The following is a 13,841-nucleotide window of genomic DNA, read 5'->3' on the forward strand; positions in this document are numbered from 1 at the left end:
CAAGTGTGTAAGCAGGGGGACCACTCATCAGGAGAGCAGTGGTACTTTGTCTTACTTTGATTTTTTTGTTGCTGTCATCAAACACTGATCACCAACCTGCAGAGGAAAGAGTTTATTATACCTTGCAAATTAGAGTCCGTTATGGAAGGAAGCCAGGGGCAGGGCTCAAGGCTGGAACCTGGAGGCAGGAACTGAAGCAGAAACCATGGAGGGATGTTCCCTACTGGCTTCCCCTCATGACTTGTTCAACCTACTTACTAATACAACCCAGAACCACTTGACCAGGCGCGGCACCACCCACAGGGGACTGGGTCTTCCTATGTCAATCATTAATCAAGAAAATGCCCTTACACACTTGCCTTCAGGCCATTTGAAGAAGGCAACCCTTCATCTAAGGTTCCTTCTTTCCAAATGACTCTATTTGGTGTCAAGTTGGCCTAAAACCAACCAGCACATGACAGTGTGTCCCCAGGTGGTGGCTCCCCTGGTTTTTCACTGCTCTGTGTTCATAGTCATTTGGTAGAGTCATCCCAAGAAATTGCTTGGGATACTCTGTATGGCTTCTCCAGCAATCCTTGCTGGTCCACTGACTCCTCCATTGTAGCCAAATGTTGTCTTAGAAAAGAAGAAAAAAGGAAAGAGAGAGAGGAGAGAGAAGATGAAAACGGGGGGGGGGGGTGGCCTCCTCATCTCAGCTTTCTGATTAATTATTCAGCTGGTGCTCCTATGCTTACCCGGGTGAAAAGATACGTGAACGACTGAAGGCCAGGGTCACAGTTGGTCTCAAATATACGACCTCTCCACTATGTGCGTGGGAGGAGACACGAGGATGTTTATAAAACTATTTTCATCCAGGCACAGTTTCCTAGCAACCAGGCAGAAGCATCTGCGTTCAGGAAGACTTTGAGCAGCAGCTCAAGCCTTCCAATGCCCAAGCCTGCCTGCGGGTATCAGGAAGAGCAGAAGCGCTGCGTCAGCTCCAGTTGGTGAGACATTCTGGGGACTGGTAGACGCTAAGACAGGACTGTGGAAAGGGGGTCGGCTTGGAATGTGCCGATATTCCACAGGGCCCAGGACTCCTAAAACTCTAGGGCTGTGATTTGGGGAAGGATGGGGGTGGACTTGGTGTCTGTAAGAGCTAGAGCGTGAGGCAGCCGACGTCTTAGCAGGGTCCCTCTTGTGTGTTTCCAGCTAGTGGTCTTGATTCCTTTGGAGCTCTATAGACAGAATAGAGTGAAAGGCAAAATTCAGGTCTAACTGAATTCAAGCCTATGCAAATGGCTCTCTCATCCGGGCGAAGCTGACAAAGGAACGAACCTCTCCAGTTAGCCCAACCTCAGCACACATTCAATGGTTGTTTTACATATGAAGAAATGAAAAGAAAGAAAGTTACTTTGCATAACATGACACAGAGTTGGTCTTTCAAGGTCCTGACCCCCTGCCTCATGATCTAGAGGTGGTAAGCACTAGTATTCTTATTATTTAAAATATTACATATATATATATATATGATATGCCTTCAGGGATTATGCCATGTTGGGATGGAGTGTTAAGAGAAAGCTGTGACACCAATCAAAAGATACAAATTTGTGATTTTTCAGTGTGAAAATCAAAGGGCCTGCTCAGAGCTGTAAGAAAGAATTGATTGCTGGGCGGTGGTGGCGCACGCCTTTAATCCCAGCACACAGGAGGTAGAGGCAGGTGGATCTCAGTGAGTTGGAGGCCAGCCTGGTCTACAGAATGAGTTCCATGACTGTTACACAGAGAAACCATGTTTCAAAAAACAAAAAAAGAAAGGAAAGAAGGAAGGAAGGGAGGGAGGGAGGGAGGGAGGGAGGGAGGGAGGGAAGGAGGGAAGGAAGAAAGAAAGAAAGAAAGAAAGAAAGAAAGAAAGAAAGAAAGAAAGAAAGAAAGAAAGAAAATTGGTTAAAGTAAGTGCTAAGACTTTCATTATTCGGGCTTCAAAGCTAATGATCCTGTCTTCTGCCACGGTATTGAGCCCACTTCATGCCAAAAAATTGAGCCCACTTTCTATTAATGAAATAAGACAACATCCTATGAACTTATGCTTTTATAAACTATCAAATTAAAAGAATTTTAGCACATTTCAGCCTTCATGGAATGATAGAATGTCAGGGTGAGGTCTGGCAAGAAATTAACTAGACCTGTTGATGTTCGTTTTGCTTTTTGTAACACTAGAGCACCGAGCAGCTTGCCCACGGTCACATCAACCAGTTGCCAAGAGGATGCCACATCCCAGTGCCTGGCTTCCCTCCGCCAGGGCTTTTCTTCCCCTAGGCCATGAGGCCTCCTGACTTGCAGCATTCTCTCCTACCCTCTCCTGATCAGAGCAATTGCAGTGTCTTTGGAATGCACCCATCTTCTATGCGGTGCTCCTCCACCTCTCCACCCCCAATGGCTCCCTCTCACAGGCTGCAGCAGAAGCACCGGCAGGAAGAACACACCTTCTTTTCAATTACCTTTAAAGCAGGGATTGTAAATCACATGTACAATTTAAATAGTCTGTCCACATTTTTGTTACATCTTCTCCAGAGAAACAAAACAAGGAGAGAGAGGGGGAGGGAGAGGAAGAGGGAGAGAGGGAGAGAGGGAGGGAGAGAGAGAATAGGTGCAGTCTGTACTGAAAACAGCGACTGAACTACACAAAATTGCTGAGAGAGGGAGAAAGACGGGTTTTAGAGAAACTGTTCCCATGATTGTAGAGGCTTGCTCAGTCTGAATTTGATCAAGGAGACCAGCAGAGTCTGGAGACACGAGAAAGAGTTGCAGTTAGAATCTAAGCTGTCTGCTGACAGAGTGCCTTCTTGCTAGAAGAGGTTAATCCTTGTTCATTCAAGGCTTTTAACCAGTTAGGTAGGGCCACTCACATCTGGAAGGAAATATACTTTACTTTAAAGTTCATCAAATTAAATGTTTATCTCACCCAGAAAGCAATTTTACAAAAAAAATCCAGAATAACATTTTGTTGTTGTTTGTTTGTTTGTTTTGCTTTTGTTTCTTCGTTTGTTTTTGTTTTTTGTTTTTTCTTAAGACAAAGGTCTCTCTGTGTAGCCCTAGCTGTCCTGGAACTAGTTCTGTAGACCAGACTGGCCTTGAATGCAGAGATTTCCTGCCTCTGCCTCCCTAGTGCTGGGATTAAACGTACGTGTCACCACCACCCGGGGCATCATAGCATTTAACAAAATAGCTAATAATAGTGATCCAGCCATCAAATTAGCCATCACAATGTGATTAAAATCTTTTAAATTAATACAGGTGATGCTGGTAGGTTTGATTCCTAGTCATACGTTGCTGAGTTTCCCCATTCAATAGTAATGATATTTTTTCACAATTGTGTGTGTGTGTGTTGTGCGTATGTGTGATTTCAGAGCCCCTTTGATTCCATTACCTTATCTTTGATTTCTAGTTCAAAGTCAAGGTGAGCACTGAAGACACATCTGCCACTATTGTGTGGACTGTCAAATGACAGTCCGTGACAGCTCTGGGAAGTCAGGGGCAGTTCCGTCATGGGCGGGCTGTCAAATACACTGGGACTCACGGTGTCAACCGTACACAGGACACTTCCATATATCAGACCACAAGTCAGCCTGTATGAGTGGTTCTGCCCAAAGAGCCTGGTCAATTGGTGCATGAACCATCCCTGTTTTCCAATATTAGTGTGGTTAGTGTGATTAATGTGAGGGTGAGCACACAGTGAGTGTGAGAAAAGCTTGAAAGAGGGCAGGCTGGACGGCTCAGCAGGTCAAAATACTTAAAACACACTTAAGCCAAATACTTAAACTCAGGCCTGAGGACCTGAGTTCCATTCTTGGGTGACATCATGGGAGAGCCAGCTTCCGAGACTTGTCCTTGACCTCCACACCGGTGCAACGGCAATGTACACCTGCACTCATATGTACACACAAAATTAAGTTACTTAATAATTTTCTGTAATTAAAATTTGAAAGGAATAAGCTGTCAGATGGGCACAAGGTCCAGGGCTAGCCTCCAGGTCCCTTTCTGAGTTGGAACTTGCTGGATGGGAGTTCTGAATTCTGGATGCTCTTGGATCCCTTCCACAGCCTCGGACTCCATGACTGGTATTTGTAGCAACAGCGTTCTTAATTTATATTCTCTCTGATTTGCTGCTGTAGTTTCTAGGCTTGCAGAAATTGCTCTTCCTAAAGGCTATCAGGTGGAGCGCAAGCTATCCGCTCAGACCGGGCCTTCCGCCATGGAAAAGAGTCGTGTGAAGCGGGAGGTGAAGAGGCTGCTGTGAGTATCGCCCAGATAGATGGCCTGGGTACTGGCGGGTGCACAGAAAGCTAAGGAGGGATCTCGCTGCTCTGCGGGAGAAAGCCAGCAGACGCTCTGGTCTCTGTCTCTGCCATGCAGGCATATGCGGTGCAGGGCAGGATGCAGAATCTCTTGGGCAAATGCTTCTGCAGCAGCGTGCTTGTGCAAGCTCCCCACAGCCTCGGGGGACAGTATGCACCACCGAAAGGGGCAGCACTTACTGGCAAAAGATACAGATGCCTAGATGTGCCCTGGGGCCCGGCATTGAAACAGAGCCTCTGCAGCTTCTATTGCCATGCTTAACAACTTGACTTCTAAACTTTCTTGGCTAATAAAGAAAAGATCAAGTTTCCCATAAATTTCCCCCATCCCACTCAGCTTTCTTTAACCTGGTATTTCAAAAATGTTGGTGAAAAATCACCGATCATACAACAAGAAGAGATTATATTTTATTTTGTATGTATTGTTGCCACAATCCTAGTATTTTTTTTCTCATAGAAGACCATATAATAGATTCCATCAAATGTCCATTGCCTGCTTATAAAGATGACTGTCTTCTACTAAATCTTTAAGAAATGCCAGATAAACATGTATGGAATTCACTCATGTTTATACATAAGCGTTTGGAGCCATTATAACAAAAAAACACAAACAGTAGTTAAGCATGGTGACTCTGGCAGGTGTAGAGGAGCACACCTTCAATCCCAGCACTATGGGAGGCGGAGGCAGCTCCATCTCTGTGAGTTCAAGGCTGGTTTGGTCTACAGAGTTCCAGAACAGCCATGTCTCAAACAGATGATAGATAGATAGATAGATAGATAGATAGATAGATAGATAGATAGATAGATAGATAGATAGATAGATAGATGATAGATAATTTCCATGCTAACTCCAGGTATAATGTAAAATGCTGGTGCATTCTGTGGGAAATATTACAGAAATATATTCTGTTATGTTAGAGCCTCCTCTTCTTAGAGTATAAACACCCATAGGAGATGCATCTGCTTCTGTCTCCTGCTTGGATTAAAGGCATGGACTATAATGCCCAGCAGGAAATCTTTTATTTTATAAGGGGAGCTTAGCCCTCCTCTTACAAAAAAAATTTTTTTTCTATATGTTGACATTTTGCATCCTTCCTGCTTTCCAACGATGAGTTTAGTATTAAGATAAATGTGATTTAAGCTCATTATCATCAGGTGTTTTAAACCTGCAGCCTTTGGAGATCACTCCCCAAGCCAATATTGAATGTTACAGCTCCTAGACCAACAATGACGTCTGCTGCATTTTTGTCAGGGTGGGGGAGGGACTGGGAAGAAAGTCTCTTTCTGAAGACAGAACCCCGTATCATTCCCCAAAGCTCAATGCTGCTCTCTTGCTTTCAAGGGGAGAGTATATTGGCATCAGACTTCGGGAAAATGAATTTGATCCAAAAGGAAGAGGCCAACTCACCTTTCTAGATGAGATGGTAAAGAGTGTCCTGCTGGTGCAACTCCCATTGTGTTCTGTATGTAATAAGGGGCCAGAACAGGGATCAAATGCCTGTGTAACTTAACACATGCACACGCACATGCACGTGGGCACCCGGTCCTCTTCCCTGTACTTTCCTCACCCCAAGGTTGTCCCTATGATCATTTTAACCCACCAAATAGAAAGCAAAAAGAGAATATGAAAATCAACCTAGGCTGGAAAAGATTTAAACCAATGACTGCGAGATAAAACGTTGACTCACCGTGTTAAAGACCTTGTCAGAACTAGCAATAGGGTAGTTCTCAACTCTAATCACTTACTATCGTTTGCTGATGCAAACGATACATGACCCTAGAATCCTTTTCGTTATTCTTACTGAGTTCAGGCTCATGTTACGTTCTGCTGGCTTATGACACAGAAATTAGAGAAGAAACTACAGAGAGATTTAATCCAAAAGAAATCAGTAAACTCAGTTTACCCTACCCCCCGGCCCATGATCTATCCTTGTGCTGAGAGGGATGAGTCTCTTTTCCTCAGTTTCCCTCTGTGTAAAGCCAGGGTTTGTAGTTAAGCCTGCCGCTTTGTGTGCACATATCACACAGGACATTAAACAGATCAGAGCAGAACTTCTCAAACTTTAATGAGGTTTTATTACAGAGCTATTTTGATTCTGGAGGCCGAGTGCTTCTATTTCTAATGAGCACGACCATGTAACTGGTCCAAACATCAAGCTCCTGATGAAGTGTCACCAGGTGACCGTGGTCCAAACCCCTGATTTATTATTTAGGTCGACGTTTTACTTAACTCAGGTCCCTGGAGGGCATCTCTACATTATTTAGAGATGTATAGAACCTTAACCAATCCCCGACCAGCCTTCACCTTCCTGGCTATGGTGATGGGAAGGAAATGTTGGTACTGAGTGGTAAACATGCTTATTAAGTAAGAGCTAACAGATGACCTACAGAAAGGTCCCCGCTGTGATGAGTCAGTGCAAAAACTGACCCTCAGTTCTGTAGCAGGTGTGAGGCTCTCCACCTATCTCTCAGTCTGCCCATTGCTCATGCTGTGCCCTCCTGGAGTGAACCTCTCCATTTGTATAAACCCCCTTTCCCACAGGCTCTAGCCCTGAGACTGCCTCCCCAGTGAAAGTCAGCCAGGATTGTTTCTGTCTCTTCAGCTGAGCACCACAGTGCCTCCCTCCAGGGTCCCACACCTCCTCTGCCCCCTGGGAGTACAGGTCTAACACCAACAGGACTGCCAAATGTTCTCTATGGCTTTCTTTCTCCACTCTCTCCTTTTGCCTTTTTAAGCCCCAAGGAGAGGGAGGCCCAGCCTCATCAGTGCCTCACTCAGGAATATTCCTGAGCCCTTGGCAAGCCCGGTGCGAGGCCACATTCCCCAACTGCCAGTTGAAGGTCCTCTCTTTTCTGGACCACACACAGCACGTAACTGCTTAGTGGCAGATGAAGTAAATATCTGGGTCCTGGAATATCCCTAACTGAACATCAGGCTGTTTATAAATAAGGATCTTCCCTAAGTGGAACATGACAGAGGCTGGGGCTTAGTGAGGCCATTGTCCAGGGAAGCACTTTGCCAAAATCTGAACCCACACTGTCCGCTCTCTCTTTCCTGCCTCCAGGCCCACTATGACCTGGCCATCAGTGTTGCTTGTCAATGGGTAGATCCCTCAGAAGATTTAACTTGGCTCCAGTGGGAGAAAGTGTAAGTTGAAATGCGTTTGATGTTTTTCTTTTTAATCTATCTGTTTATTTAGTGTGGGTAAGGAGGTAGGTATGGACACATATTCCTGTGCATGGATGTGGGTGTATGCAGAGGTCAGAGGTCAATGTCAGTGTCTTTCTCAGTCTCCCTTCATCTTAGTTTTTGAAGTAGCATCTGTCTCCCACTGAATCTGGAGCTCACCAGCGGAAAGCCTAGCTAGCCAGCAAGCTCCAGAGAGCGCCTGGCCCCATCTCCATCCCCCAGCATTAGGATTCAGACTGTGTCAACATGCTCTGGGGTTTTATATGAATGATGAGGGAAGGCTCCAAACTCAGGGTCCACGCTTGTGCAAGACAAGCTCTTTACCTACTGAGCCAGCCCCGGCAGGTTTCCCTTTTACAATGTGATGGAGGAAGGTCCAGCCCTGCCCGGTGTTTTGTTATGAGGCTCTCTGATGTAGGAACACAGGGCAAACTTCTCCTCCAGCCAGAAGCCTGAAGACACACTCCATGGGCAGTTTGAGGACATGGTAGATGTGCTCACCTAGTCTGTATTTCTTATCATTGGTTTCCATCAAGTTAAAAAAAAATCTTGCATTCTCTGCTTTCTGTGCCTAACAGTCCAGTTCGAAGCTTTCTCTGAGAAGCATGACTTCATTGTATTATATATGAGAAACATGACTTTACTGTATTACCTGTGAGAAACATGACTTCACTGTATTAACTGTGAGAAACATGACTTCACTGTATTATATATGAGAAGCATGACTTCACTGTATTATATATGAGCAATAAGTCTCAATGGTTAGTTCTGTGGGTAGAGCCTGAAATTGCTTCCCAAGGACCATCTTACACAGTTTCTGGAGCATGGAAGCAGCTAAGTACTTGAGTCTGTGCGATCATTTCCTCCCCGAGCTTATCAGCCTTTTCCTCAGCAGACACACTCAACTGGTCAGAACCGGGAATTAAGGGGCTGTGATCAGATCACTCATTCCAAAGTCCAGAGACCAGTTCTATTCCGCTGTCCTGGCTCAAGGTCACAGTTAAGAACTGACTGTAATAAGCAGAAAATCCAGTTTGGACAACCTTAACAGAGGAGCAAGGAGGAGGGAGGAGATGAGAAATCAAGAGGAGAGAAGGTCGGGGAGGCAAGTTTGATTCCAAGTTTGTGAACTGGACTGTTAGGCACAGTGATTTAAATCTCAGGGGCAAAGGATTTGCCAATAAATTGACTATCGGAGTTCAATAACTGGGCCTTAGCCGGGCGGTGGTGGCGCACGCCTTTAATCCCAGCACTCAGGAGGCAGAGGCAGACGGATCTCTGGGAGCTCGAGGCCAGCCTGGTCTACGAGAGCTAGTTCCGGGATAGGCACCAAAGCTACAGATAAACCCTGTCTCGAAAAACGAAAAAAATAAAAAATAAAAATAAATAAATAACTGGGCCTTACATGATGGAAAGAGAGCAAATTCCCTCAAATTGTCTTCTAAGCTCTCTCTCTCTCTCTCTGTGACACACACACACACACACACACACACACAATGCGCTTCTGTTTTTTTTTAAACCTCACCTGATGCTACCAGATCCCACCTCCAGTCTCTTTTCCTGGGTGGACACTATTCTTGTCATCTCACTTCAGAACAAGGTTCAGTTGAAACCAGGATAGATTTAAACAAACAACAAGCAGACGTGGCATGTGTCTCAGTGTCTCTGTTTCTTGATTTGTCTGCACATAGAACACACTGGCCAGACCCGTTCCCAGAATCTAGGGGTATCCAGCCTTCCTAAAGGTAAGCTTACAGTAAAGTAAGGCAGGTTCCCCCAAGCAGATGATGAGAAGCAGGGTGGACTCCTGCTAGCAAAGCCATAATCGGCCCTCATGGGGCAGTCAGCATTTGTGACAGGTTTAGTAAAAACAGACAAAAACGAAAAATTCATCACTTTGTTGGGAGATCAACAGAAAATCAATCATATTAATCCTACTTTAAAAGTGGATAATCCACAACCATGGCTGGTTACCTATGGATTAGTATCACCTTGGCAGCTATCAAAAAGAACAATAGGAGCCTGGAAGACAGACGGCTCAGTCAGCCTTACTGAGCGATTTGATCCCCAGCACCAACATAAAATGCCGGGCATGGTGGCATAAAGTTATAATCACAGCCCTAAAGAGGCAAAGATGTGGCTCCCTGGTGTCTGCTGGCAGCCTCGCCTACATGGTGAGCCCAGGTCCAGGGAGAAACCCTGACTCAGAAACCAAGGTGGATGGCTCCAGGGGAATCACCCGAAGCTGGCCTCTGTCCTCCGTACACACATGCACACCCCAACCTTCTCTATCCATATTTCCCCTTAGGAAAGCGCCACTTCACGGCAGACCCTTGTATCCAAACCGAAAAGAGCGTGAAGCAGTGATCTTATCATCTTACGCCGGAGTCTTAATGGTGAGGAAAAGAGCACTCTCCATGTGGACACTCTGGTTTTTCTCTTTGTTGTTATTTTGATTTTCAAGACAGGGTTTCTCTGTGTAGCCCTAGCTGTCCTAGAACTTACTCTGTAGCCCAGGCTGGCCTTGAACTCACAGAAATCCACCTGCCTCTGCCTCCCAAGTGCTTGAATCAAAGGCGTGCACAGCCACACCCAGCTTCATTTCAGGATTTCTAAGCTCATTTTGGTACTAATGTATACTTACGTGTTTTCAACATTGATTCTAAATGCCTGGGATTTACTAATAGTAAAATTTGTGATTTAAAATATGTAATAAAAATTTGGGGGGGGGCTGGAGAAATGGCTCAGTGGTTAAGAGAACCGGCTGCTCTTCCAGAGGTCCTGAGTTCAATTCCCAGCAACCACATGGTGGCTCTCAGCCATCTGTAATGAGATCTGGCGCCCTCTTTTGGCATGCGGGCATACATGGAGGCAGATAATAAATAAATAAAATCTTTAAAAAAAAAATTTGGCCTCCATACCGTAGTGTAAAAATATTTATGGGAGACAAGAAAAAAAAGATGAGAGATATTAATGTCTAGAAAACTTGGTTACACAATAATCTAGGAGTTATTACTGAGTTGCTGTGTTACCTTATGCTGTACTAGAACCATTATAGCTGCAGTAATTTTGTTTTTTAATAAAGAAAAAGCCACAATATGACAACACATTGTTTTTGTTTCACAGAACAGTATCCCAATTGAGGAAGTCCTGAAAATTTACGGGGCTTATTCTTCTACTGAACCTGATTCTACAAAGGTAAGAGTGATATGGGACTATTGATATCGAGAATGTATACATGCCAGGGATTGAACTCAGGGCCTGTTTATGGGTATAAGTTAAGCAAACGCTCTACCATAGACATATTCCCAGCCCTTAGTTCTCAGCTCTTTATGTGTATGGGTGTGTGTGTGTGTGTGTGTGTGTCTGTATGTGTGTGTGTATGTCTGTATGTGTCTCTGTGTGAGTCTCTGTATGTGTATGTGTGTGTGTGTGTCTGTGTGTGTTTCTGTGTGTGTCCGTATGTGTCTGTGTGTCTGTATGTGTCTGTGTGTGTATGTGTGTATGTATGTGTGTGTGTCTGTGTGTGTGTATGCGTGTATGTGTGTTGCTGGGGAGTTTCCTCAGAGTTTTCTACCTGCTAAGCATCCATTCTGCCATTGAGCTGTGTTCCCAGCCTCTGAATATACATTCACAACGATATGCTTTCAGGCATCAGATAATAACAATTTTATGTCCAAAAGTAAAAACTGAGGTATTGAAATTTCTCAGCAAATAAGGCTCCTACAGTCAATCCCAGCTCCCTGGTTCAGTTCCCCAAATCTATGTAGTGGAATCAAGGTTCTAGAACCCAAGACTGGGCAACTGAATTAGTCTATGTTCTTATACATCAGAGTTTCATTTAGTTCATTTCCTTTTTTTGTTTTCCAAGACAGGATTTCTCTATGTAGCCCTGGTTGTCCTGGAAATCACTCTATAGAGCAGTCTGGACTGGAACTCAGAGACCCACCTACTCTACCTCCCAAGAACCAACTGCTGGGATTGAAGGTGTGAGCCACCATACCCAGCTTATTTTTCTCCTTTTTGAGACAAAGTCTTGTAGTCAGGCTAGCCTTGACCTCTTTGTATAGCCAAACTGGCCCCTGAACTTGAAGCAATCCTCATCTCAGTATCTCGAGCCCTGGGATACACCACCCAGCCTAGCTTTGTGTCAGGGTTTCTTAACCTCTTGAGCCAGACAATTCTGTGTTGCATGTGTTGGAAGCTGGAACTGGGAACTGCCATGTGTAGTGAAGTGTTTAGCATGATGCCTGACCACCAGCTAGCAGAGGCAAGAAGGTTCTCTCTGTTTGTGACAGTTGAAAATGCTTCCTGCCTGCCAAATGTGTCCTGGGAACAAAAATCTCTTCTCATTGAGACTCACTGCTCTAAGTATCCAAACATTAAGCAGCTAATCAAATGTGTATATTATTATCACAGTGCAAACTTGGCCTGTTTGAGGTAGCCAGTTCCCCAAATGATTGTGGTTTGCGAGAGCAATGCTAGCAGCCCCTCTCCATCCCCGCCAGGAGCTCCTACCAACCACTGGCAGAATTGCAGGCTCCAGTCCACCCAGAGGACTTTCCTGCAACCTGGATGGGGAACCAGGAGGATCTCTCAGCGTATGCTCAATGTAGCATTTCAAAAGTTAAACTGTAGGACTTTCTTAAAACAGTTTTTTGGGGTTTAACATAACTTCGAAAGTAATGGTTTTAATTAGAAGTCAGAGTGGTTTAAAAGCAATAGATGTTGTCAAAGGTTCTTTACTACTTATATCAGAGTGACCTTTGGCTCCTTTGGATAAAATGTCTCCTAAGCAACAGCTGAAACAGTTTCTAAGCCAGAGTTTAAAACTCAGGGGAAAAACAAATCAGATTAGGATGAATTTCCGGCAACTGGAAAGGATTTGTGGCTACTGTGTGCAGCCTGGTGCCGTTCTCTGGGGCTCTCTGCTGCCCCTTGGTGATAGAAAGGCAGCACAGGCAGGTACTGTTCACTGTCAGCTACAGGTGCCTGACAGATGGTCATTTTTTGTTAATAAGGAATTTGGTTTTCTGTTTGTTTTGTTTCGTTTTTCTGATGAGGAGTCTTGATTCAGAGAAGGTTCAATTAAAGGCTTTACATAAGTGTGGGGTATTTACAACTGTTTTCAAATAAATTTAAAATGCCCAACTTGATTTAAACTGAAGAAAAATCATAAATAAGTCAACAGTCTCATTTGATGGAAGAAAAGGGGACAAAAGAAAGGAAGGCAGAGAGAATGAGAGTGTGTGGAGGAGAGAAGGGCTCTGAAGAACCTCAGGTCCTCGGCTTTTCCTCTGCCTTCCCCAAACTCACCCCCTCCTAAGAGCCAGCATTTAAACCATCCTGAGCAACACTCAGACATCAGGATTCCCGGGCAAGGCAGACAGGGCCCTGACCCGGATCCATCCCTTTCTAGCTGCAGGCCTCTCATAAGTTATCTTTCCCTGGTCTCCAGTTTCCTGTGTGTGAGTAAGCCTACGGTTGGTTACTCCTTAACACAGTGGGACCAAGCCTATCAGTTACATGACAGCCCAAAGGGAGCCTTCCACAGGACCGCCATTATTGCAAAGCCCACCCTGCGGAGGGCACCAGCCTCCTCCCTGCCAGGACCAGGTGCCTCTACCTCTCACATTTACTTCAGGTACCTTCTCTTCTTGAAGCATTTTCCCCAGATTAATTCGTACAGACATGAAGATGAGGGCCTTGCTGGAGACAGAAGGACCTACAGTTTCTTTTTCTTTTCCTTCCTTCCTTCCTTCCTTCCTTCCTTCCTTCCTTCCTTCCTTCCTTCCTTCCTTCCTTTCTTTCTTTCTTTCTCAGATATCTGCTTGTGAACCTACACTTTCAACAAAAGCTGAACTTTTGGGGGCGGGGAAGGGAGGCGTTTCAAGACAGGGTTTGTCTGTGTAAGAGCCCTGGCTGTTCTGGAACTAGCTCTTGTAGACCAGGCTGGCCCCAAACTCACAGAGATCTGCCTGCCTCTGCCTCCCGAGTGCTGGGATTAAAGGCGTGCACCACCACTGCCCAGCAAAAGCTGGATTTTAACACATTGGAGTAATCATTAATCAAAAACATGCCTTTGATATTAGTTATGTCCGCCTAGACTCTAGGTCCTAGAGGGTGATAATTAATATCACCAATATTAATTATGTCCTAATTAACAGTATATATAGTTATAGTATAAAGACTAATCAAACAAGCCCCCGAGTGCAGAGACGGTGTCGGGGCTTACCGAGTGCAGGAGACGGTTATCGAGTGCATGAGACCCTGTCCGGGGCTTACCGAGTGCATGAGACCCTGTCCGGGGCTTA

The 13,841-nt window shown here is 45.0% G+C and overlaps 1 protein-coding gene across 1 annotated transcript in view; it reads left to right on the plus strand.

The window, feature by feature from the left end:
- Window positions 1-914: 914 nt before the first annotated feature.
- Window positions 915-13,841, plus strand: part of LG4H2orf80 (linkage group 4 C2orf80 homolog) — a 26,134-nt gene continuing 13,207 nt past the window's right edge. Inside the window, exons 1-6 of the mRNA XM_005372510.3 lie at window positions 915-986; window positions 4,155-4,275; window positions 5,680-5,761; window positions 7,403-7,485; window positions 9,836-9,923; window positions 10,654-10,725. Coding sequence (XP_005372567.2) covers window positions 4,235-4,275; window positions 5,680-5,761; window positions 7,403-7,485; window positions 9,836-9,923; window positions 10,654-10,725 — 366 coding nt within the window. The 5' untranslated portion in view covers window positions 915-986; window positions 4,155-4,234. The remainder of the gene's footprint in view (window positions 987-4,154; window positions 4,276-5,679; window positions 5,762-7,402; window positions 7,486-9,835; window positions 9,924-10,653; window positions 10,726-13,841) is intronic.

The sequence above is a fragment of the Microtus ochrogaster genome, linkage group LG4 (genome assembly GCF_000317375.1).
Source record: "Microtus ochrogaster isolate Prairie Vole_2 linkage group LG4, MicOch1.0, whole genome shotgun sequence".
Classification (NCBI taxonomy): domain Eukaryota; kingdom Metazoa; phylum Chordata; class Mammalia; order Rodentia; family Cricetidae; genus Microtus; species Microtus ochrogaster.